General features: G+C 43.7%; 1 protein-coding gene across 1 annotated transcript; it reads left to right on the forward strand.

The window, feature by feature from the left end:
• Positions 1-339: 339 nt before the first annotated feature.
• On the forward strand, positions 340-23,099 carry LOC143996011 (ferroportin-like). The gene is made up of 8 exons (XM_077490801.1): positions 340-663; positions 7,193-7,260; positions 14,747-14,906; positions 16,366-16,481; positions 17,826-17,952; positions 18,124-18,369; positions 18,893-19,552; positions 21,668-23,099. The coding sequence occupies exons 1-8, from the start codon at positions 624-626 to the stop codon at positions 21,985-21,987; spliced, it is 1,737 nt and encodes a 578-aa protein (XP_077346927.1). The 5' UTR covers positions 340-623; the 3' UTR covers positions 21,988-23,099.
• Positions 23,100-23,708: the final 609 nt, after the last annotated feature.

A 23,708-nucleotide genomic window follows, 5' to 3' on the forward strand; every position in this document is an offset into this window, starting at 1 on the left:
AGCTTTAGTAAATAAACCCCATTGTGTACTTAAAAGTTGGGTATGCCTGTACCTAGGCTTAATCAACGTCTAGAAAGCAAAGATAGTTACAGTCAAGTCCAAAAAATTTTTTTGGGATAGTAAGGTTGGAACCCCTGTAGGATTTCTGTATTATGCAAGGCGGATAATAAGGTCACTTGGTAATTTCTAAACCTTCCTCTGCCTGAGGCTGTCACATATGTAATGTATTGCATCCGTATAGTTGTGTATAGGGCAGGCTCAGCTGGGCGTTCACATGTAAATCTATGGATTGTGATTGGCTTTGTACCATCATCATGTGAGCAGTCCTTGTGAATTGGAGGAAGCGTGTGCAGAAAAGTCATAAGCAGAGCAGCAAAGACCAGGAATGTTATAAAACAGGAGCAACAGGAATAAGCAGATGACAGCGACAGGACAGGTGTTCTCGCTATACCATGGTCCTCCGGACTCTGTAAGATGCTCTGCTTCCACATTCACTATAATAGTGAAATCTGCAAAGGATTCAAGGAATGCAGGCACTTCTATTTTTCCACTATATATTTCACATTGTGGAGGACTGTATGATACTGCAGCGGTGGCGAAGAATTTATAAAACATAAAAAATCATGGCAACAGCAGCGAACCAGAAATGTATGGGCTGTTCTGGTGAGTACCTTGGTGCTTTGTACTGAACTCTTTCTTTCAGAAATACAAGCAACACGAGAACTTCTATTTGCACACGTACAGGCTGTACAGTACTGAGACCTGCGGCTGCCACTTTGGGTTCCACACGAAGATTTTTTTTAAAGGTCACTTGAACCTTCAATTTAAATCAGCCACATAGATAGGGTTACTTGGAGATCATAGGTGTGTGCAGCCTATTGCATTATGATGTGCACCCCAAAGATCAAACACACACTTGTGTGTGTGTATGTGTGTGTATGTATGTATACTTTATACATTATATTACTAAAAGTATTGGGACGCCTGCCTTTACAAGCACATAAACTTTAATGGCATCCCAGTCTTAGTCCGTAGGGTTCAATATTGAGTTGGCCCACCCTTTGCAGCTATAACAGCTTCAACTCTTCTGGGAAGGCTGTCCACAAAGTATAGGAGTGTGTCAATGGGAATGTTTCACCATTCTTCCAGAAGCGCATTTGTGAGGTCAGTCACTGATGTTGGACAGGAAGCTCTGGCTCACAGTCTCCACTCTAATTCTTCCCAAAGGTGTTCTTTTTATTGGGTTGAAGTCAGCACTCTGTGCAGGCCAATCAAGTTCCTCCACCCCAAACGTACTCATCCATGTCTTTATGGACCTTGCTTTGTGCACTGGTCCAAATCATTTGGTGGAGGGGGGATTATGGTGTGGGGTTGTTTTTCAGGGGTTGGGCTTGGACCCTTAAGAGGAAGTAAACCCTGATGGGTTTACTTCCCCTTTTTTTCCCTGCAAAGGTAAAGCATAATGGACTACTATGCATCGCATAGTAGCTCATTATGTGTCACTTACCTGACACAGGAGCCAGCGAAGTCGCCACTGTCCCCTGTAGTCCGCCGCATCCATGTTGCTTGTGGCGTCTCGCAGCTCCGACGAATCACAGCGGCGCAACCGCGATGACGTCACTCCCGCGCATGCGCACGGGAGTCGCGTCTCGCAGCTCTGCCGCTGCCATACGGCGAAGCCGCGATGACGTCACTCCCGCGCATGCGCACGGGAGTCGACAAATTTGGCAAATCCATTCTTGGATTTGCCGCATTTAGTGCGCCTGCGCGCCGCTGTCTACGGCGCATGCGCCGTAGACAGCGGTGCCCATTTTCGGGCAAATATCTCCTAAACCATATAGGTTTAGGAGATATTGCTTGGACCTACAGGTAAGCCTTAATCTAGGCTTACCTATAGGTCCAAGTTGTTTGGAAGGGTTTACTTCCTCTTTAGTTCCAGTGAAGAGAACTCTTAAGGCATCAGCATACCAAAAAAATAAACAAGTAGTGAGGCGCCTCTTGGTGCAGTAGTTAAAATACCAAATTTATTAAGCAACAAAATGTGCACTCAACATGTAAAAGGAGAATAGCAGGCATTGTATAAAAGTTTCATGGACGTTTTCCCCGAAATGGAATCTGGCCATCTGATCGAGCTGTTCGTTAGTTGTTATGCTTCCGAACGTTGGAAAAGCTGGCTTGTGGAAGGACGCCCTCAAAACGAGGCTTGGGACACAGCGTTCAGTTGGCTCCAGGGGATGTCGTCATCAGTAAAGGACGTGTTTTGTGAGCGTGCGCACTTGGGTGACGTTTCAAGTCGCGCTCCTTTGTCAACACCTCAACATACAAGCCCCACAATCGTAATATATACAGAAAAGGGGAGGGGACACGAACGGATTGGGAACAAATTATGTATCAAAACGATGAGTTGATCCAGAACTAAAAACAACTTGTTGAAATTGGCATATATAAAAAGATACATGGGGATATATAAAAATAAATAAAAAAATATAATAAAAGTACAAAAAGTATGTATATATATAATGAATAAAAAAATGAAAAAATAAGAAGAAAAAATAAATTAGAAAATAATTAAAAATAAATTTTAAAAAAAGGGGACGAATTAGTCATTATTGGTGGACAAATAATATATATATGAAGTAATATTAATCAATGAACTATTATATGGACTGGAAAAAATTATAAGTTAAAAGTTTTATAGACTAATAAAAAAATGATTATTTTGTATATAAACATAGGACTCGATATATTTCCCATGTGAAGGGTATTTTTATTGGCTTAAGTGTATTTAGTTTATGGTAATATTAAAAGTATGGTATTTGGACCTTTATTCTATGGATTATATTCTATCTGAGGCGATTCAGTTCGTATAGGTAGCGCTATACAAGTCATTCATTCATTCATTCATATCTAGTGGATTATAAGCAAAAATGTATCTCTTTTTTTCAGCATAAAATATACGTATATGTATAAATATACACCAACCTGCCCAGCAGAGGTGTCACCAGCCTGGGGCCACAGGTCTGGTGACCCTGACCCCCCAACATCATACTGGGCCCCCCCATGTGCCCCCCCCAACAGGTCCGGATTGGTCCTACCGGGATACTGGGACATTTCCCGGTAGGCTGCCTGCCCTGAGTCCGTTTGGATCTATGCTGTGCATGGCTGCAGCTCTACCCTCCCCTCCCTCCTTCTGACGCACAGGCACAGCAGGAGACCGCTGTGTCACGGAGCTGTGAAATCTGTTCTGCCACGCTATGATAAAAGTCCTGCCCTCCTCCTAGACCAGCTCGTGTGATAGACGCAGTGTTCTGTCTATCACACGAGCTGGTCTAGGAGGAGGGTGGGACTTTTGTCCTAGTGAGGCAGAACATGATTTCACGCTCAGCTCTGTGACACAGCGCTAAGGCTGCAATGATGGACAAGCTGTCATAAGTGCACAGTGAGGCTACAATGAGGTCACAGTAAGACTGCAATGAGGGCACGTTGAGGCTACAATGAGGGCACAGTAAGACTGCAATGAGGGCACGTTGAGGCTACAATGAGGGCACAGTAAGGCTGCAATGAGGGCATGGTGAGGCTGCAATGAGGGAAAAGTAAGGCGGCAATGGGATGGGCATGGTGAGACTGCAATGAGGGCATGGTGAGGCTGCAGTGAGGGCACAGTAAGGCGGCAATGATGGTGAGGCTGCAATGAGGGCACGGTAAGGCAGCAATGATGGGCACAGTAAGGCTGCAATGAGGGCAAAGTGAGGCGGAAATGAGAGCACAGTAAGGCGGCAATGAGATGGGCATGGTGAGACTGCAATGTGGACATGGTAAGGCTGCGATGAGGGCACAGTAAGGCGGCAATGATGGGCACGGTGAGGCTGCAATGGTGGGCACAATGAGGCTGCAATGATGGGCACAGTAAGGCTACAATGAGGGCATAGTAAGGCTGCAATGAGGGCACAGTGAGGCTGCAATGGGGGCACAATAAGGCGGAAATGAGATGGGCGTGGTGAGGCTGCAATGAGGGCACAGTAAGGCGGAAATGATGGGCACAGTAAGGCGGCAATGATGGGCACGGTAAGGCTGCAATGCTTTGTCTGTGCTGCAGCCCCTCCCTCTTCCCCTCCCACCTTCCACATTTTGATTATAGTTCCAGGAAGAAGAAGCCAGAATCAATCCTCAAATTGCCAGCATCCATGTGAGTTTTTTTTCTTTATGTTTACTTCAGGGAGGGGGAGAAGGATGTTCTGCAGCAGCAGGGAGAGTCATAGATTCATGCTTTTAGTGCAGGTGATGGAGGAAGAGGGGAACAGGACTCTTATCTATTCATGTTGTCATGTATTTACTCTGGCACTACCACCCTGACCTGCCACTATTACCTAACCTGGCACTACCTCCCAAACCTGCCACTATTACCTAACCTGGCACTACCACCCTAACCTGCCACTATTACCTAACCTGGCACTACCACCCTAACCTGCCACTATTACCTAACCTGGCACTACCTCCCAAACCTGCCACTATTACCTAACCTGGCACTACCACCCTAACCTGGCACTATAACCTAACCTGGCACTACCACCTTAACCTGACACTACCACCCTAACCTGGCACTATTACTTAACCTGGCATCAGGGCCGGGACAAGGGGTGGGCAGGAGGGGCGGCTGCCCCTGGCGCAATGGTTTATTGCAGGGGTAGGGGGCACCCTAACCCTAAGGGAAAGGGGGGCGCAGTTTGGCCTGGGCGCTGGATGACCTTGTCCTGGCACTGCCTGGCACTATCGCTTAACCTGGCATTACCACCTAACCTGGCACTGCCACCTAGCCTGCTACTACCATCTAACCTGGCACTATTGTATATCACCTAACCTGGCACTATTGTATATCACACTAACCTGGCACTATATCACCCTAACATGGCACTATATCACCCCAATCTGCCAGTATACTACCCTTATATCACTTGACATTGACGTATGGAGCGCTGCCTGTCCACCTGGGGGAGGGAAACCAGATATAGGATCCACACCAGGTGCCAATTTTGAAAACCATTTATCATTTTCCTTCCACTTCACAATTATGTGTCAATTTGTGTTGGTCTATCACATAAAATTCCAATAAAATACATTTACATTTTTGGTTGTAACATCATAAAATGTGGGAAATTTCAAGGGGTGTGAATACATTTTCAAGGCACTGTATGTGTGTGGTGTGTGTGTGTGTGTATATATATATATAAGTTTGTTGAATTCTCATCCTCTATGGGCAGATCTTTCAGGGATGCAGGAATCCAGGATATCCTCAGTTTTCTTCAATCCGGCCTAGATCTGTCTCTGTCCATCAGCTCTCTCAGGGTCCAAGTCTCTGCCTTGTCGGATTTCTCTGGAACATCATGGGCTGTTCACCCTTTAACTCAGCAGTTTTTCCGTGGGGCAACAAGACTCAGGTCTCAAAGAAGACCAAGATTCCCCGAATGGGATCTTCCCCTTGTTCTCGACTCACTGACCTTTCTGCAAGAGTCGCTTTTCTAGTAGCCATCACTTCGGCTAAAAGGCTTTCTGAGATTGGGTCCTTGGGTTTTGAAGAGCCTTTCCTGACTTTCTTCCCAGACTGGGTGGTCCTCATCCCTATGCTCGGTTCAAACCTGAAAGTCTCTCCAGTGTTCCATGAGAACCAAGAAATTTTTCTACCTACATTCAGGACTCCGGGGTCCACCGAAGTTCATCCACTGGATGTGGGCGAAATGCTGAAGGAATACCTGCAAGTTACTTCCTCCTTTAGATGCTCTGACTACCTCTTTGGTCTACACTTTGGCAGTAACAAGGAGAAGCGAGCCTCGACCAGAAGGATTGCGACCTGGATTGTCCAGTTTATCCAGCAGGCTTACAGGGCTAAGGGCTTGGCTCCTCCGGAAGCGGTGACAACACACTCTACCAGGGGTATGGCGGCTTTGTGGGCAGCAGTCCGGCATGTGGCTCCTGATGTCATTTGCCTCCATTAATACCTTTATGTCACACTATTGCATAGAACCTGCTTCTTTATCCTTTGTGAACTTTGGTTTAAAAAATCCTGTCGGTTGACGGGGAAAATGAAAATTTTTGTTCAGCATACCCAAACGTGTGGTTTGGCTAGTTATTTCCCACATGTAGTCTGCCATGGAGTCTGTCAGGAAAACTGAAAATTTATTATCAAATACTTACCGTAATTTTCCTTTCCTGATGGACTCCATGGCAGATGGAGTTCCCACCCATTGGTCAAAAGTTGGCTAATTACAGAACGCAGTCTCTAGTGGTGAGCTCAAATTTATGGGAGCGGGGTCCTATAGCATTGGAGAGGAGGCGGGGTTAACCCACACGTAGTCTGCCATGGAATCCATCAGGAAAGGAAAATTAGGGTAAGTATTTGATAATAAATTTTCAGTTTTTTTGTCTTTGGAAAAAATGATCAATAAAAATTGTTATTGGTAAAAAAAAGTAAAAAAAAGTTTGTGCGTGTGTAAAGGCAAGTGTCCCAATACTTTTTTTTTATTGATTACAATTTAATTTTTTTTATCTTTTTAAAAAAAAAATTGTCAATTTTTTTATGAGCCCTGTTGGGGGGCTTTGGTGTTAGCAAAAGTGTGCAATAGGACACACACCCCCTTAAAAAATATTAGATAAACCCACAAAAGCTTTTTTTTCACTACTACTATTGCTTTATACTGGCTTTTGAAATTTACAAATTCAGCAATTTAGAAATTGGATGAAAGGTTTAGCACTGGGAAACACTTTTAAGATAAAAAGTACATTTTATATACAATTATATGGATCAGACCAAAATGAGAGACCAATGAGGAGGAAAGAGGGACAGAGGGATTTTGTTTCAAATCAGGGGTGGTTCCTCAAAATCAGGAACAGTTGGGAGCTATGCCTTGATAGCTCACTTTTTAAACAGATACTTCCCAGTCCCTTTCTCTGCAGCCTCAGCTGCAGTGGACAGGTAATATGTGCTGAGCGGCTTCCTGTTCATTCACAAACTGAAGCATAGTAAACATAATTCTGATTAGCTTTGTAAGTTTTCCACCCTTTGCTCTTCTTTATAGAACTGAATAGCCCAGGACGATATATATATATATATATATATATATATATATATATATATATATGAGATCCCTGAGGTTTTGTGTGTATTCTTTACTGTGCCTAACATGTTTTCTTGTTGCAGGATCCTGTGTTGAGTACCTGACGTCCCCAAAGTTTCTAATTTACCTTGGACACTCTCTGTCAACCTGGGTAAAAATATTTCTAAACTCAAATTCCTCTTGTCAGTTTGGCCTGAAGAGCTATAAATTGTATATGTCCTATGAGCCTGACAAGGGTTACCCATTCTGGACCTGTAATGTGAAAATTGCTCCTCGCTGTCCCTCATTAGAAAGAACAGTACTGGTTTTGGGGCCAAATCCCTCTGTCCCTTTTTCAAATGTCCATCATTGAGGTTTAATGCTCATTATATGGGCAAAAGTTTGAGGACACTTCGCCATCACACCTATATGAGCTTGTTGGGCGTTCTTTTCCTAAACCATGGCCATTAATATGAATGTTAACATCTCCCACCCCTTAACAGCCTCCACTCTTCTGTGAAGATTTTGGAGTGCCTGTGAGAATCTGTGCTTTTTTCAGCCAGAAGAACATTTTGGTGTTAGGTATTGATGTTAAATGTGAAGGCCTGAATCAGCATTTCAGGTCACCCAAAGGTGTTTAGTAGGGATGAGGTCAGGACTCTGTGTGGTACCCTCAAGTTGCTCCACACCAAACATGTCAAGCCATGTCTTTTTGGAGATGGCATTGTACAAAGGGGCATAGTCATGCTGGAACAGAAAATAATCTTCCCCAGCTGTTACAGCAAGGTTGGAAGTGCACAATTGTCTAAAATGTCTTTGTATGCTGTAAAATGAACACACTTGAAATCAATAACTGGGAGGGTGGCCTACTTTTGTCCATCATTTATGTTGCTCTACTTTTCACCTTCAAATAACTTTACTGTAATATTTAAAGGAAACTGTTCTTGATTAAAAAAATATATAGTCTGCCTTTGCTGACTTCTGAATATGCTAGTTGCTTGGCTTTCATGATAACATTGTGGCTTCAATACTTTGAATCTCTGACCCAGAAGAAGTAAGCAGATTAAAACTCCTGAAATAAATCTGAGTTTCCTAATCTATGTATTTGCTCCAAGTGAGTGGCTCAAAAAGTATCAAGAGCACAGTGTACAGCTTTTAGAATGAAGTCAGCAGGGGCAGCCGCGAACTTCCAGTTTAAATTGGCAAGTCTTACAGATTTCTTTAGAAAGTTGCCACAGCCTGAGTAGAAAAGCCTGTCCCCTGTCAGCATGCTGTAGAGTGGGACCCTTGCTCTCTGTTTGAAAGCAGAGGTCTTTCTGCAGAGGTTCGTTGCATCCCCTGCTGACTCAGATCTAGAGCACTCCATGTGGTTGGTATCTTAGTTTAACAGAAAGGCTATGTTCACACTATTCCAACACAGAAGTTGCACGACTTCTGATCTGACTTTGCCCTACGACTTCATAAACAGGATCCAACTTTGAGTATGATATGGATCTTTAGGGGGAACCCCAAGACCATAACAGATCCTTAGGATCTGGTAAGGATAACCCCCATGCCAAAACAAAAACAAAAAACGAGTGGGTTAACCCACCAAGATCCACACTAGACCCTTATCCGAGCAAGCAGCCCGACAGGACAGAAAATTTGGGGAGGAACAAGCGAGTTCTCCCCCCCGGACCCTACCGGGCCACATGCCCTCAACATGGGGGTGGCTGCTTTGGGGCAGGGGGCTTTGAACCCCCCACCCCAAAGCACCTTGTCCCCACGTTGATGACATGTGGCCCAGTATGGTCTGGGGGGGGCGCTCGCTCATCCCTCCCCCATTTCCTGTCCTGCCAAGCTGCTTGGTCAGATAAGGGTCTGGTATGGTTTTTGTAGGGGTTACCGACAAGCCTGGGCAGTGGTTGTTGTGGTCTGCGGGTGGTGACTTATTGGAATCTGGAAGATTCCGCCCCCCCCTCCCCACTGTGACCCTCCTGTGATGTCAACTAGAGACCCTGCCCTCTTATGATGTCATGCCCCATCATGCCCCAGGCGGTGATGTCATAAGGGAGCCGGGTCTCCAGATACTACTTTGGTCAGATTTCTTGCACTACTTTGGTCAGACTTCTGTCCCATTTCAGCCCATAGAATTGAATAAAAGTCACATCCATGTCGGATCAGCAACTGATCCAGCTTGTGACATGTGACAGGCAATGAGCAATGCAAAATGTATTGAAAACCCCCCAAATCCATAACCCCCCAAAATCCATACCAGACCCTTATCCGAGCATGTAGCCTGGCAGGTCAGGAAAGGGGGGACGAGCAAGCGCCCCCCCCCCCTGAACCATACCAGGCCACATGCCCTCAACATGGCGGGTGCATTGGGGTGGGGGGCAGGGGGGCTCTGCCCCTCCCCACCCTAAAGCACCTTGTCCCCATGTTGATGAATCGGATCCCGTTCGCGTGGAAGTAGGATCGATATCGGACTGAAGTTGCAGATCAATGTCGGATCAACAGTCACACAACTTTCAAGTCGCATCATTGTGAACCAGGCCTTAAGTAGGAATGTTGATTGATTGTGAAGTAATCCCAATAATTTAAAAAAAATGGCGTGGGGCCTCCCAAAATCCATACTAGACCCTTATCCGAGCATGCAGCCTGGCAGGTCAGGAAAGGGGGGGGAGAGCAAGCGCCCCCCTCCTAAACCATACCAGGTCACTTGCCCTCAACATGGCGGGTGCATTGGGGTGGGGGGCAGGGGGGCTCTGCCCCTCCCCACCCCAAAGCACCTTGTCCCCATGTTGATGAATCGGATCCCGTTCGCATGGAAGTGGGATCGATATCGGACTGAACTTGCAGGACAATGTCGGATCAACAGTCACACAACTTTCAAGTCGCACCAGTGTGAACCAGGCCTTAAGCAGGAATGTTGATTGATTGTGAAGTAATCCCAATAATTAAAAAAAAATGGCGTGAGGCCTCCCAAAATCCATACTAGACCCTTATCCGAGCATGCAGCCTGGCAGGTCAGGAAAGGGGGGGAGAGCAAGCGCCCCCCTCCTAAACCATACCAGGTCACTTGCCCTCAACATGTGGGCGTATTTTGGGGCAGGGGGGCTCTGCCCCCACCCCAAAGCACCTTGTCCCCATGTTGATGGGTAGTATGCTGCTGCAAATTGTGGGTGTGGCAACATTTGTAGGGGCTTAAAGAGGTATGGGTAAATAAAACCTGATACTACTCTGCTATAGGTCAGGCTTCATACACAGAATGAAGTAGTCAGGAGCATGTAAAGTACAGATTGCAGAGGTCAGGAGCATATAATGCAAGGAGAGCAGATGTCAGGAGTCAGTGATGCACAGAGAGCAGAGGTCAAGAGTAAGTAACACCATGGGTGACGGATGGAGTGCAGGTGTCTGGAGTGCATAATACAAAGAGTGCAGAGGTCAGGAGTAAATAATGCAAAAAGAGCAGAGGTTGGGTGTAAATAACTCAAAGAGTGTAGAGTTTAGGCATAAGGATGCACAGAGAGCATAGGTCAAGAATATGTATCACACAGAAAGCAGAGCAGGTTAAGAGTAAATAGCACACAGATTTCAGAGGCCAGGAGGAAGCAAGGTGCATAATACACAGAGTGCAGAGGTCAGGAGTAAGGGATCAAAAATATGTATCACACAGAATGCAGAGGGGGTTAGGATTAAATAACACATGGATTTCGGAGGCCAGGAGCAAGCAACGCATAGAGTGAAGGGGTTAGGAGTAAGTAATGCACAGAATTCAGAGGTCATAGATAAGTGATGCACAGAGTGCAGAGGTCAAGTGTAAGGAACACATGGAAAGCAGAGGTCAGGAGAAGGTAACACATGGAGAGCAGAGGTAGGAATAAGCATTACACGGAGCACAGAGGTCAGGAGTAAGTATCACACGGAGACCAGGGGTTAGGAGTAAGCAACACCAGCAAGTAGTGGTATTTTATCCATCAGAGGAATCAGAGGAGTAGGGATCCCTCCTCACACTTCTACTCCCTTGCATTTCCACAGCTGTGGGGTGGTGGCATGTAAATATTACACTGTGCAGGCACCCTGATCATCCCCCAAAGTGATACTTTTGGACTCTAGCCAAAAGCTGTCCTCCTGCATGAATATTGCCACGCTTATATAATTGGTTACTGAGGCCAGAAGCCCCACTTTGGGGAAAGGAGAAATGGGCAAGGTGTCAGGGCTGGGTTCAGCCCTTCCTTCTCTGAGCTGGCCGCTCAGCTGTTGGCTAATTGCCAGCTCCTTTCTCTCCATAGTGACTCAGCTGTTGTTGATCTGCTTGTCAGTCCTGCCTACTTAAAGCCATCCAGCTCACTTCATCTCTGCCTTTGCCTTTGGTCACATCTCAGAGACTTTTCTCCTGCGTTCCTGTTGAAGACTTGCTCGGCTGATGTCCCTTCTGGCTCCTGATCCTGCTTGCTGTACTACTACGTTGATCTCTGCCTCTCTGACATTGGCTGACTACCCGATCTGGTTACTGAACTCTGGCTATGTATTGACTACGCTTACTCTGTTTACCTTTTTATTATTATTAAACAAGTATGATTAAGTGCCCGTTCACACAGGGGCGACGCGACTTGCAGCGCGACTCACAGACGCGACCTGCACACGACTTCAGTGCCGACTTGCAAAACGACTTCTGTATAGAAGTCAATGCAAGTCGCCTGAAGTCGCCCCAAAAATAGTACAGGAACCTTTTTCTAAGTCGGAGCGACTTGAGTCACTCCTATTAGAACGGTTCCATAGTACAGAACGGAGCGCGACTTGTCAGGCGGCTTAGTCGCCTGACAAGTCGCGGTAGTGTGAACGGGCACTTACTGTACTTCTGTTGCGGTCTGATTCATGGTTTCTGACTGTCAGAAACCAGACCGAGAGAGAAGTACAGTAAAATCACACTTGTTTATTAATACAAATAAAAAGGTAAATAGAGTAAGCGTAGCAGTGTTGCCAACCTACCAGATTGAAATTTACTGATACGACACCCAAAATTTCCTGGCACAGCCAAGTTTTTACTTGCATTTTCAAAAGTTACAAAATTACAGTTTTAAGTGCAAATTTTAGTATTTAGGCTACAAACAAGTACAATATGCAATTAGCAATGTGATTTAAGGTAGATATTAGGGCAAAAACATATTTCTTATTTTATTTTCGATATAGTAAGTAAGTAGCTCAGGGACAGGACTCAGGAGGGCAAGGAATTAGAATAGGAAGGCACACACACACATGGAGTTGACTATTGTTCCCTTCAGCCCACTCCAGTCTAAATGGCACTGACAGTTCTGCTCCCGACCTGCCCTGCAGACCCGCACACGAGGCTCTGGCCGCTCTGCTTGGCTCTCTTGCACCATGGCATCACACAACATGCTCGGGCACCACCTCCACCAGAGCTGCCTGAACACACTGTAGCAGGGACTCGGATGGTCTCGGTCGGCTCTGGACTGAGCCGAACATCACAGCCATATTTTTTTGCTGGCATTTTTTTCCTTTAACTGGCATTTACTGGCAGGAGAAAATTGCCTGTTTTTTACTGGCTGCCAGTAAAAATACTGACGGTTGGCAACACTGAAGCGTAGTCAAAGCATAGCCAGAGTCCAGTAACCGGATGGGGTAGTCAGCCAAGCCAGAGTTCAGTAACCAGATCGGGTAATCAGCCAGGCCAGAAGTCAGTGATCCAAGTAGAGGAACAGCAAGCAGGATAAGGAGCCAGAAGGGATGTCAGCAAAGCCAGTCTTTAAACAGGACCACAGGAGATGGTTTCTTGTGATGTGACCAAGGCGAAGGCAGATATGAAGTGAGCTGGACAGCTTTAAGTAGGCAGGTCAGACAAGCAGGATCAGGAACAGCTGGGTAACTGCCTCCCCACTAATGTCCCTGCTACGCTTCAGCCAAATGGGAGACCTGCTCACCGGCGTGTAGAGGACAGTCGGATATGCCGGAGGAGGAGGCCTCCCCTGCTACAAGGGTTTTCCTCACACTTGGATGCTATCAGCTCCCCATTGCTCCGAGGACCTCCAGTGACACTGTAAGCTTTTTACTTTCCCTTTCATCTTTCCCAACCTCTTCTTGCATTGACAACAGCTTGTATAACAGTGTGAATTTGCTGTCCCCTCAAAATAACTCAACACACAGCCATTAATGTCTAAACCGCTGGCAACAAAAGTGAGTAACCCTTAAGTGAAAATGTCAAAATTGGGCCCAATTAGACATTTTCCCTCCCCAGTGTCGTGTGACTCGTTAGTGTTACAGGGTCTCAGGTGTGAATGGGGAGCAGGTGTGTTAAATTTAGGATTATCACTCTCACTTTCTCATACTGGTCACTGGGAGTTCAACATGGCACCTCATGGCAAAGAACTCTCTGAGGATCTGAAAAAAATAACTTTTGCTCTACATAAAGATGGCCTAGGCTATAAGAAGATTGCCAAAACCCTGAAACTGAGCAAGGTGGCAAAGACCATACAGCGGTTTTAACAGGACAGGTTCCACTCAGAACAGGCCTTGTCATGGTCGACCAAAGAAGTTGAGTGCACGTCCTCAGCGACATATCCAGAGGTTGAATTTTGGAAGTAGACGTATAAGTACTGCCAGCATTGCTCCAGAGGTTGAAGGGGTGGGGAGTCAGCCTGTCAGTGCTCAGACCATATGCCGCACACTGCATCAAATTGGTCTGCAAGGCTGTCATCCCAGAAGGAAGCCTCTTCTAAAGATGATGCACAAGAAAGCCTGCAAACAGTTTCCTGAAGACAAGCAGACTAAGGACATGAATTACTAGAACCATGTCCTGTGGTCTGATAAAACCAAGATAAGCTTATTTTGTTCAGATGATGTCAAGCATGTGTTGCGGCATCCAGGTGAAGAGTACAAAGAGAAGTGTGTCTTGCCTACAGTCAAGCATGGTGGTGGGAGTGTCATTGCCTGGAGCTGCATGAGTTCTGCTGGCACTGGTGAGCTACAGTTCTTTCAGGGAACCATGAATACCAACACATACTGTGACATATTGAAGCAGATCATGATCCTCTCCCATCGAAGACTGGACTGCAGGGCAGTACTCCAATGATAACGACCCCAAACACACCTTCAACATGACCACTGCCTTGCTAAAGAAGCTGAGTGTAAAGGTGATGGACTGGCCAAGCATGTCTGCAGATCTAAACCCAATTGAGCATCTGTGGGGCATCCTCAAACGGAAGGTGTAGGAGCGCAAGGTCTCTAACATCCACCACCCCCGTGATGTCTTCATGGAAGAGTGGAAGAAGACTCCAGTATCAACCTGTGAAGTTCTGCCCAAGAGGGTTAAGGCAGTGCTGGAATATAATGGTGGTCACACAAAATATTGACACTTTGGGCCCAATTTGGACATTTTCACTCAGGGGTGTACTCACTTTTGTTGCCTGCAGTTTAGACATGAATGGCTGTGTGTTGAGTTATTTTGAGGGGAGAGCAAATTTACACTGTTATACCAGCTGTACACTCACTAATTTACATTGTAGCAAAGTGTCATTTCTTCAGTGTTGTCACATGAAAAGATATCATAAAATATTTACAAAAATGTGAGGGGTGTACTCACTTTTGTGAGATACTGTATGTAGTATCAATCAACTACTGGATAGGCTCAGATTTTACCCATTATTATTTCTTTACAGGGGGATCGTATGTGGCATTTTGCTGTATCTCTCTTCCTAGTAGAGCTGTATGGAAACAGTTTACTTCTGACTGCCATCTATGGGCTCGTGGTAGCCGGCTCTGTTCTCCTGCTTGGAGCCATCATTGGAGCCTGGGTGGACAAAAACCCCAGGCTGAAAGGTAGGAAAAAATATGAGACCAGTTTTATCCCCACTAAGGACAATAAATAAAATGATAAAGAGCCCTGTCACCTGTTGATAAAATGTAAAGTTAACCTGTCCTGAAAGAAATTGATCCTGATCCTGCTGTAGCATCATCTGGAATTCACTGGCTCCAGTCTCGAGTGCTCCATTTTGTGGTTTGAATTTATACTTGGCGTTGAATGTTTAACAGCCTTGCATTCATGTGATATAGTAGATTTGGGTATTCCTGGGAAGTAGTAGAGCCAGGACAAGGGGAATGGGTGGGAGGTGAGGCTGCCCTGGGCGCAATGGTTTACTGTAGGGAAAGGGGTGCCTTCCTTCTGTTACAAGGTTGGACAGTTTGCCATCTTCGCCCTGGGCACTGAATGACCTTGTCCCAGCACTTGTAATACCCAACTGTCATTGCCAGTGTAGTTGTAGCCAAGGGCGGCAACCCGGGAGCAGTTTCACAGCAAAGCTCATCACCCCTTGTTGGTGCACTGATGAGGGCCATGATTCTGCATCTGCATCATGGCCCTCTTCAGGACCCACATTCACCTGGCAGTGAGAAAGATCCGCTACCATTATGAAATTGTTGGCCTTCTTAAATTGCTAGCTGCCTAGCAGTCAGGGAGATCAGGGAAATCAGAGAAAAGACAGACATCCCTATCTACATGCTCATTCCAGGACAGTGACTGTAACTATTGAGGCTAGAGAGTTGGCTTGCCTGAGTTACCATAAAATAAATGATCATAAATGGAAGTCAGTATTGGTTGCAGGGCTGGATTAAGAATTAAGAAAAATAAGTACATACTTAGGGCACCACAGAGTTTTTTTTCCCCTAGCTAGCATGCACTTAAAAGATAAGTACACTTTATAATGAAATGCACTTATCATTTTTGCTTCTTCTTTGCCTGTGCAAAGTGATACCTTCCTCCTCCACTGATCTATACTTACCAGGATCTGAATTCCCTGACCTCTGTTGATCATTTACAGTTTGTACCATGAGTCCACTCTGTTCTGGATGCAAAAATGTACTAACGGCCCTGTAGACTTCTATGTGACTTGTCTGCCTTCATCTCCCATAAAGGTTTTTGAATGTTTATTTTCCACCTTCAGCACCTATTTAAGTTTGAATGACTTATTGGTTAAGCAATGCAAGGGGCTGATGGTGGAACCATTATTGGGCTGTGCTTAGTGTATCAGTTAACCTAGCCCATAGTGGAAGCCTAAACATTTTGGTAATGATAGGTTTACTATAACAGCACATTGTCTAGTATGCTATATGTAGTGCCTGGCTCAGGGCTGATAGGTATGAGTAAGACACGTATGAAGACAGTGATCAATTTATATAAGGGATGAAGTGTTTTTTCATGTACAGGAAGATATCTTATATCTAAATATTGTGTTGTATATTGTTTTACCAATTTGTCTGTTTTTTTCTTAACCTTTCACAGTAGCCCGGATTTCACTGGCTGTGCAGAACATCTCTGTAATGATCTGTGGCATTGTTTTGATGGTGGTCTTCCTGTACAAGGCTGAACTGTTATCCATGTATCAAGGATGGCTATTGGTTAGTCCTTTTGTTTATTAATTATACATGGTGCTCTATGTATAAGGGCAAAGCCCAATATGAGCAATGATGCAACAAATTGGGCTATGTGGAGTTAAAGCTGTTTTTTTTTATTCAGATTTTACGTTTTTTTTGTTTTTTTTAATAGAATCACATCTACACAAAATAAGTAAAAAACAAAATGTCATAAGTAATCATATCAAGCCAAAAACATCAAAAGAGCAAAGAAAAAAAAAAGATATATTTACACTATTATAGCAGTCAACAATCCTCCCAAATTGTAGATGGGACCTATTTTTAACCATACACCTATATATATATATATATATATATATATATATATATATATATATATATATATATATATATATATATATATATATATAAACAGTCCTAAACCCTAGCTCATGGTGTCCAAATAGAGTTGAACCTCTTAGATAAATTTCTCAAAGAGAAAATATGTCTCTCAAAGGAAATGCACCTATTAAGCTTGAATATCCAGTCAGATATAGTCATAGTCAGAGGATGTGGGGAGGTCCGCCTAAGGGCAATTTGTCTCTGAGCCACTAACAGCGCATAGCGATCCACTTTGGTGGCTTGAGTACTTACCTTAATTATTACTTTAAGTCCTGCTAGATCACTTCTGGCTGGCCCCTTTTGCAGGTATAGCTATGTAAAACTTTTAAAATGAGTGCCTATACTGTTTAAAATATAGTAAGACACTATCTCACCTCTGCACGTGCTCAGTTGGTCTTCTTTCTTGGTATTTTTCTGGCACTGTGCTAAAAATCTGAGTCACTAGAATCTGATCAGTCTAAAGCTTTACTGCTGCTTGTGGGCTTTGGGGTATGGCAAGAAAAAACAGGAGCAAATCAGGAGGCAATTTAAAACACACACTAATCTTGGTAGGATAATTATTAATGTGGAATATATGTTCCACATGAACATTATTTTTTATCAAGTTGTTACAGGTTCGTTAGGTTAAAGTTCTGTTTTAAGTTCCACTTTAAACCAGTAGAAAGCATTACATTGGAATATCTCTGCAACCATTAACCAATTGTTCTTTTTCTTCATCTGGTGCTTTCACTGAAGGTAGACCTTATTCTAGTATCAGCCAAAGATTGTGGTGACTTTCCAGGTGGATGGTCTGCTTTATCCCTATCTGTAACTTTTGGTGAGAGATCTGCCCCTCTATGGCCACTCAAAAGGCTTCTCACCTCAGATTTCATTTTCCTGAGTTTTGACTGTAAAAAGTCGGTTCTAAAAAAAAAAAGCCATTAAAACTGACAGGAGACATTACTGATTAGAACTAGATACTTTTTCTCATCTTTCTCTCTTTTCTAGATTTTGTGCTACGTTATCGTCATCTCAATAGCAGATGTTGCCAATCTAGCAAGTACGGCCATGTCTATCACCATTCAAAGGGACTGGGTTGTTGTGGTTGCCGGAGGTGACAAAAACCAACTAGCAGGTAAAATCTTTTCTTTTTCCAAGAGAGCATCGGTACCTTGAGACAGTCTGAGCCTCATTGTTCTACAACATGATCCTATACAAGCATATGCATTTTAAGCTAGGAGTAAGTCATCTTTCAGGATTTGTGGTTTTGGTTGTAGCTAAAAATATATAACTTTATTCACATCAGATATGAATGCTACAATGAGGCAGATTGACCAGCTGACAAACATCCTGGCTCCCATGGCTGTTGGACAGATTGTAACCTTTGGCTCTTCGGTGATTGGTTGTGCCTTCATTGCCGCGTGGAACTTTGCATCTATGTGTATAGAGTACCTGGTGCTATGGAAGGTCTACCAGAAGACACCAGCTTTGGCTCATAAGGCGGGAAGGAAGAAGGAACAAGAACTGAAACAGCTGAATGTCAATAGCGTTGGTAATGTCTCTTTTAGATTGATGCTTAGAAAACCAGAACATCCTTAAGCTTTGATGTTTTCTGTTTGGTACTGTATGTCATTCCAGACTTGTGCTATGTGTTAATAATTCCCCCTTCTCATTAAGCAACGTAAGGAATATTTGGAGAATGCCCTGTCTGCCACTGTATGACATGGTGGGAAGAGTACTCTTCTGGGGTCATAGACAGGCCTAAAGAACAGATAGAAGGATCATATTCTTTCCTGCTCCATCTAAAGAAAAAAAAGAAAAACTGAGACAATATTTCAACTATTGCCCAGCAATAGTGTCATCTTTGGTGACATACTTTCAGTTAGAAGTGCATGGCTAAGCAGGGGAAGTTGTACAATTTCAAGGCAAAGGCCACTGTGTTGTAGTAAAGGTGGAAATTTCCAACTGGCAATCGCCTTTACCATTTATCCTGTTTCCCATTTTTCTCTTTCAAATATGAAATAGTATTTACATTTATATTTTTCTTTCTTTGATTTTTTTCTTCTAAATTATAGATCCAACCTCAAACAACCATGAGAACCCTGCAGAAGATGATCACCTTATGGTAGAAAAAGCTGAGTCATCAATTGAAATGACTGTAGAACCAGGCTGCTTTCACAGAATGACAGAACCATTCCTCATATTAAGGGATGGCTGGGTGGCCTACTATAGGCAGCCAGTGTTTTGGGCTGGAATGGGACTCGCCTTCCTCTACATGACTGTCCTCGGATTTGACAGCATTACGACTGGCTATGCCTACACACAAGGGCTAAGTGCCTTCATTCTCAGCCTTCTTATGGGAGCATCTGCTATTTTTGGTATAATAGGAACTGTGGCCTTCACCTGGTTGAGGCGGGTATGTGGCCTGGTTCATACTGGCTTTATATCTGGAATAGCTCAGCTTTGCAGCCTTGTTCTTTGTACGGTGTCAGTCTTTATGCCTGGAAGTCCATTTGATCTTAATGTTTCTCCATTTGAAAATCTTGGACCTCATTTATTTGGGGGACAGCCAGTTTCCACAGTGTCTTCAGCTATTGTGCATCAAGAGAATTTCACAGGCACTATACAGAGTCTACTGAATGACTTCAACACAACTACCACCCAACCTCATGATGTCTCCATCCCGTTGACCTCTGTCAGTATGCTCTTTGCTGGGATCATTGCAGGCAGAGTTGGTATGTGCAACTAAAGATTATTTTCTCCTTCCTCCCTTCTCTTCCTTCCTGACGCCCTTCTTTCATTCCCTTCTTCCTTCCTCCCTTCTCTTCCTTGTCCCTTTTTTTTCTTCTCTTTTCCTTCCATTTCTGTCTTCCTTTCTTCTTTACTGTTCATAGTTTCCTTGTTCCCTTCTTTTTCTCTCCCTGCTTCCTCCTCTTTCCATTCCTTCCTTTCTTATTTTTTCTATATTATATATATCAGTTACTGTACTTTACACACTGATCTATGATTATATCAGTGAGAGGGGGAGTTTTGGGACTTTAAATGAGTCACAATGAATGTGCCTCAATCCCTGGTTCAGGAAAACAAGAAATGAATGTGGGACTTTGAACAAGGCCAATAACTTACATTATTTATTTGTGACAATAGTATGAAACAAGTAAAAAAAGTAATTTAATATATACACATACACATGGCATCAACATTATGGATACATCAATACATACAGTATATGTCAGCTTGGCAACAGATGAAAAGTAACAAATAATTATTGATGAAATGGTATAAATACATAAACCGTATTTATCGGCGTATAACATGCGCCGGCGTATAACACGCGCCCCAAGTTTAGGAAGGAATTTTAAGGAAAAAAACTTTTAGGAGGGAAGTTTAAGGAAAAAATAAATAAATTTAAATGCCCATCAATGCAGCCTTATCAGTGTCCATCTGAAGCCATGTCAGTGTCATTTGCAGCCTTGTCCATCATTGCACCCTTGTCAGTGTCATATGCAGCTTTGTCATGCAGCCTTGTCCACCATTGCAGCCTTGTCCCCTTGTCTGTGTAATTTTCAGCCTTGTCTGTTTTATTTTGAGCTTTTATTTTTAAAAATGGCGCCGCCGAGATGTCCTGTATATCTCGGCGGCGCTCAGTAGTTCTCGGCCGACTTCGGCCCTTCAAGTCGGCTTTCGGCCCTTTCTGTCGAAAGCCGCCGAGAAGGACTGAAGGGGGCCGAAAGCCGCCAAAAGCCGCCGGGAAGCGCCGAAGGTGGCCAAAAGCCACCGAGAAGGGCCGAAAGCTGCAGAGAAGGGCTGAAGGCCGTCCCAGAGGCCACCCAGAGGCTCCAAAATGGCGGGGGATCGGTGTATAACATGCACCCACGATTTTCCCCTGATTTTAAGGGGAAAAAGTGCGTGTTATACGCTGATAAATACGGTATGTACACATGTCATAGAAACTGCATTTGGCAATAAGGTAAATGATATAAATATTGAACAAGATTAATTGTAAATATAGTACAAGATATTTCATATTAATATGCATTGGTACACCATATGCAACAGAGGTGTTGTAAAAACAAAGCAAGCTACACATACACAATAATAATCACATAGTACTCAATAAATATTGAATGCATAAAGGTATATATGGGCCAGTGAATAGGTAATGAGCCAGACTTGACTGAGCACCCCATGGAAACTCGCCGCTTTTCATGGCTATATGCCATTCATCAGGAGTTGGGTACAGAGATAAAAAGTCGGCTAAAGCACTGTGCTTGGCTAGCATCGAGGAAGATCGGAACCCCAAACTGATTGTCTGTTCAGGAGCCGAGGCAAGGAACCCTGTCCCAGCAGAGAAAACATCCACATAGAATGCCTGATTGTCACCAACACATTCCACGTGTGAGGATGATTGCAGGTATAGTGTTGTGTGTGTATCCAGTGAATGGGCTGTATGTGCTACCTCCCTGGTGTAAAACACATCATTTTTATGATTAGATCAGTGGAACTGATTTATCTTGGGGAGGTGTTTTAAATAAATAGCACACTGGCTGGCACTGTGACCGTGTAGCATTTGGGTCCTGTATTTCATTTCCAGGGTCACTAGCTGCATGGTCTTGCAAAGCTTGTATGGGTTTAATGGGTTCTCTGATTTTCTTATAGGTATGTAAACTGATTCATGTTAACCCAGTCATAGTGGTAGGTGTCTGTATAACTGTGGTAGAGGCAATACACTGTACACTTCTTCAGAGGCAGGAACATGTGTGTCTACATGGGTCTATCTACTATAGGTTATTATTCAAGATGACAACTGTATATAGAACATGAATGAATGAATATGCTTTTCTTTTCAGGACTTTGGTCATTTGATCTCACAGTCACACAACTACTTCAGGAAAATGTGATGGAATCTGAAAGAGGCATCATAAATGGTGTTCAGAACTCCATAAATAACCTGTTGGATCTGCTGCATTTCATTATGGTGATCCTAGGACCCAACCCAGAGGCTTTTGGCCTGCTTGTTCTAATTTCAGTATCCTTCATAGCTATGGGTCACATGATGTATTTTCGATTTGCTTACAAAAACCTAGGAAGACAACTGTTCTCTTGCTCTTCCTCTGACCCGGGACCAGTTCCAAGCAATCAACAACATATAGATAACTCTGCTGTTTAACAGGTTCTCCTATTTTGGTCCGCTTTTGGTATTGCACTGTCAGAAGGGAATCTTTCGGAATCCTCTTCACAAGATTTCCTTTACATTATAAACTGTTCTCTGGCTGGGATTCCCTCAATCTCAAATGGTGAAGGGTGCTCCCAGCTTCTCCATTCAGCCAGGACTACAGGGAGAAGGGAAGCTTGGTGCTAGATGTAGAACCAAAGACTGAATATTTTAAGGAGCAGCATAGTTTGAAAAAAAATAGAATGTTTTTCATACTGACAAGCACCTCTGAGTAATTGGTAATGGTTTTCCTGTTGATCTCTCCAATTGCATCTAACTACTTCATTGCCATTGCTTTCCTACTTCTGATAATGAAGGTGCCCTCTCAACTTCCGTGACCTGGAGCAAGCAACAAGTTAATATATACATTGCCTATAAACCTTGATACTGTCGGGCTATCTTGGTACACAATTCCTGCGTTAAAAATGACTGCTGGTTCATGATTGGCCATAGACTATACAATTTTCTTATTAAAGTTTTCTTTTATTTACCTTCAACTGTGTAGAGCAAGGGCCTGTCTGATTGCATACACATTGAAAGTATTTAGGTGTGACCTCAGATTATATGGTTTTGGTAAATCTAAAATAAAATTCAATAAGAAAAATATATAATGTATGGCCAGCCTTAGTGACAGATTTCTACATAACGTAGTCCACAGCCTAAAGTAGTAGGACAGCCAACTACACATCATGTTACTGCCAGCAATGCATTCCTTTGCGTAATGAAAGGTTGCAGATTGCCAACTTGTGTGCCTGTAACATCCAATCGGGTCCTCATTTTTGCTTTTTCAACATGGTTTGTGCTTTAATTTGTTTAATTTAGTTTGTAGAATAGTTCACTGAGCACTTGAAGCTACACTGCCAGGATAGGACAACAGTTTTCCTGCTCTTCAAGCCAGAGATTTGAGGTGTACTGCTGCAAAATGGACATTTTTGTAATTGGATTTCAGTATTTACGTGAAAACACTAATCGGGTTGCTGACATATTTGTACTTTCATGTAAGGGTGATTTATTGCTATTTTTTGTCATTCAAGATAAAGTATATATACTTTTTATATATATATATATGTGTGTGTGTGTGTATGTTATATGTTTCATAGTCATTTGTCTTGTGTATATAGTACGCCTTGAGCAGTAAACCTGCCAGTCACAGTGTGTCATGCAGGTATGTACTTGAAATCCCCTCTGCTGTAGTTATTGCATTATTCAATACTGGAGCCTTGTAGACCACTTGTCTTGCAGTTTCTAAGGGCTCAACTCCAGTGGAAGAAGTGGACAAGCCATTGCTGAGGTTTCCCAGTTGTCACCTATCAGTACTGGGACCACTACCTCTAGACTGCTGAATGTATGATAGAGAAGTCATCCAGTTCGTGATTTTTTTTTTTTTTTTTTTTAAGAACACACCACAATAACATGGAAAAACAGACAAGATTATATCTGCATTGGCCATTCACATGTACACTATATGGCCAAAAAGTTAGCGAACATCTGACTATCGCAACTACAGTATATGTGTTGGACATTCCAAAACAAGACGTTAATATTGTGTTGTTCCCCCTTTGTGGCATTTAAAGCCACTAAGAGTATTTGTGAGGGTAGGTGCTGATGTTGGTTGAGAAGACCTGGCACACATTTGGTGTTCAGCAGGGTTGAGGTCGGGGGTGTGCGCAGGCCAC

The sequence above is a fragment of the Lithobates pipiens genome, unplaced genomic scaffold (assembly GCF_037356315.1).
Source record: "Lithobates pipiens isolate NorthernLeopardFrog02 unplaced genomic scaffold, aLitPip1_a1.2 Scaffold_19, whole genome shotgun sequence".
Classification (NCBI taxonomy): domain Eukaryota; kingdom Metazoa; phylum Chordata; class Amphibia; order Anura; family Ranidae; genus Lithobates; species Lithobates pipiens.

Coding starts and splice junctions, on each gene's coding strand:
- LOC143996011 (XM_077490801.1), top strand. CDS start 624: ATGGCAACAGCAGCGAACCAGAAATGTATGGGCTGTTCTG. Junction 14,907..16,365: donor CAAAAACCCCAGGCTGAAAG/GTAGGAAAAAAT, acceptor AACCTTTCACAG/TAGCCCGGATTTCACTGGCT. Junction 19,553..21,667: donor GATCATTGCAGGCAGAGTTG/GTATGTGCAACT, acceptor TTTTCTTTTCAG/GACTTTGGTCATTTGATCTC.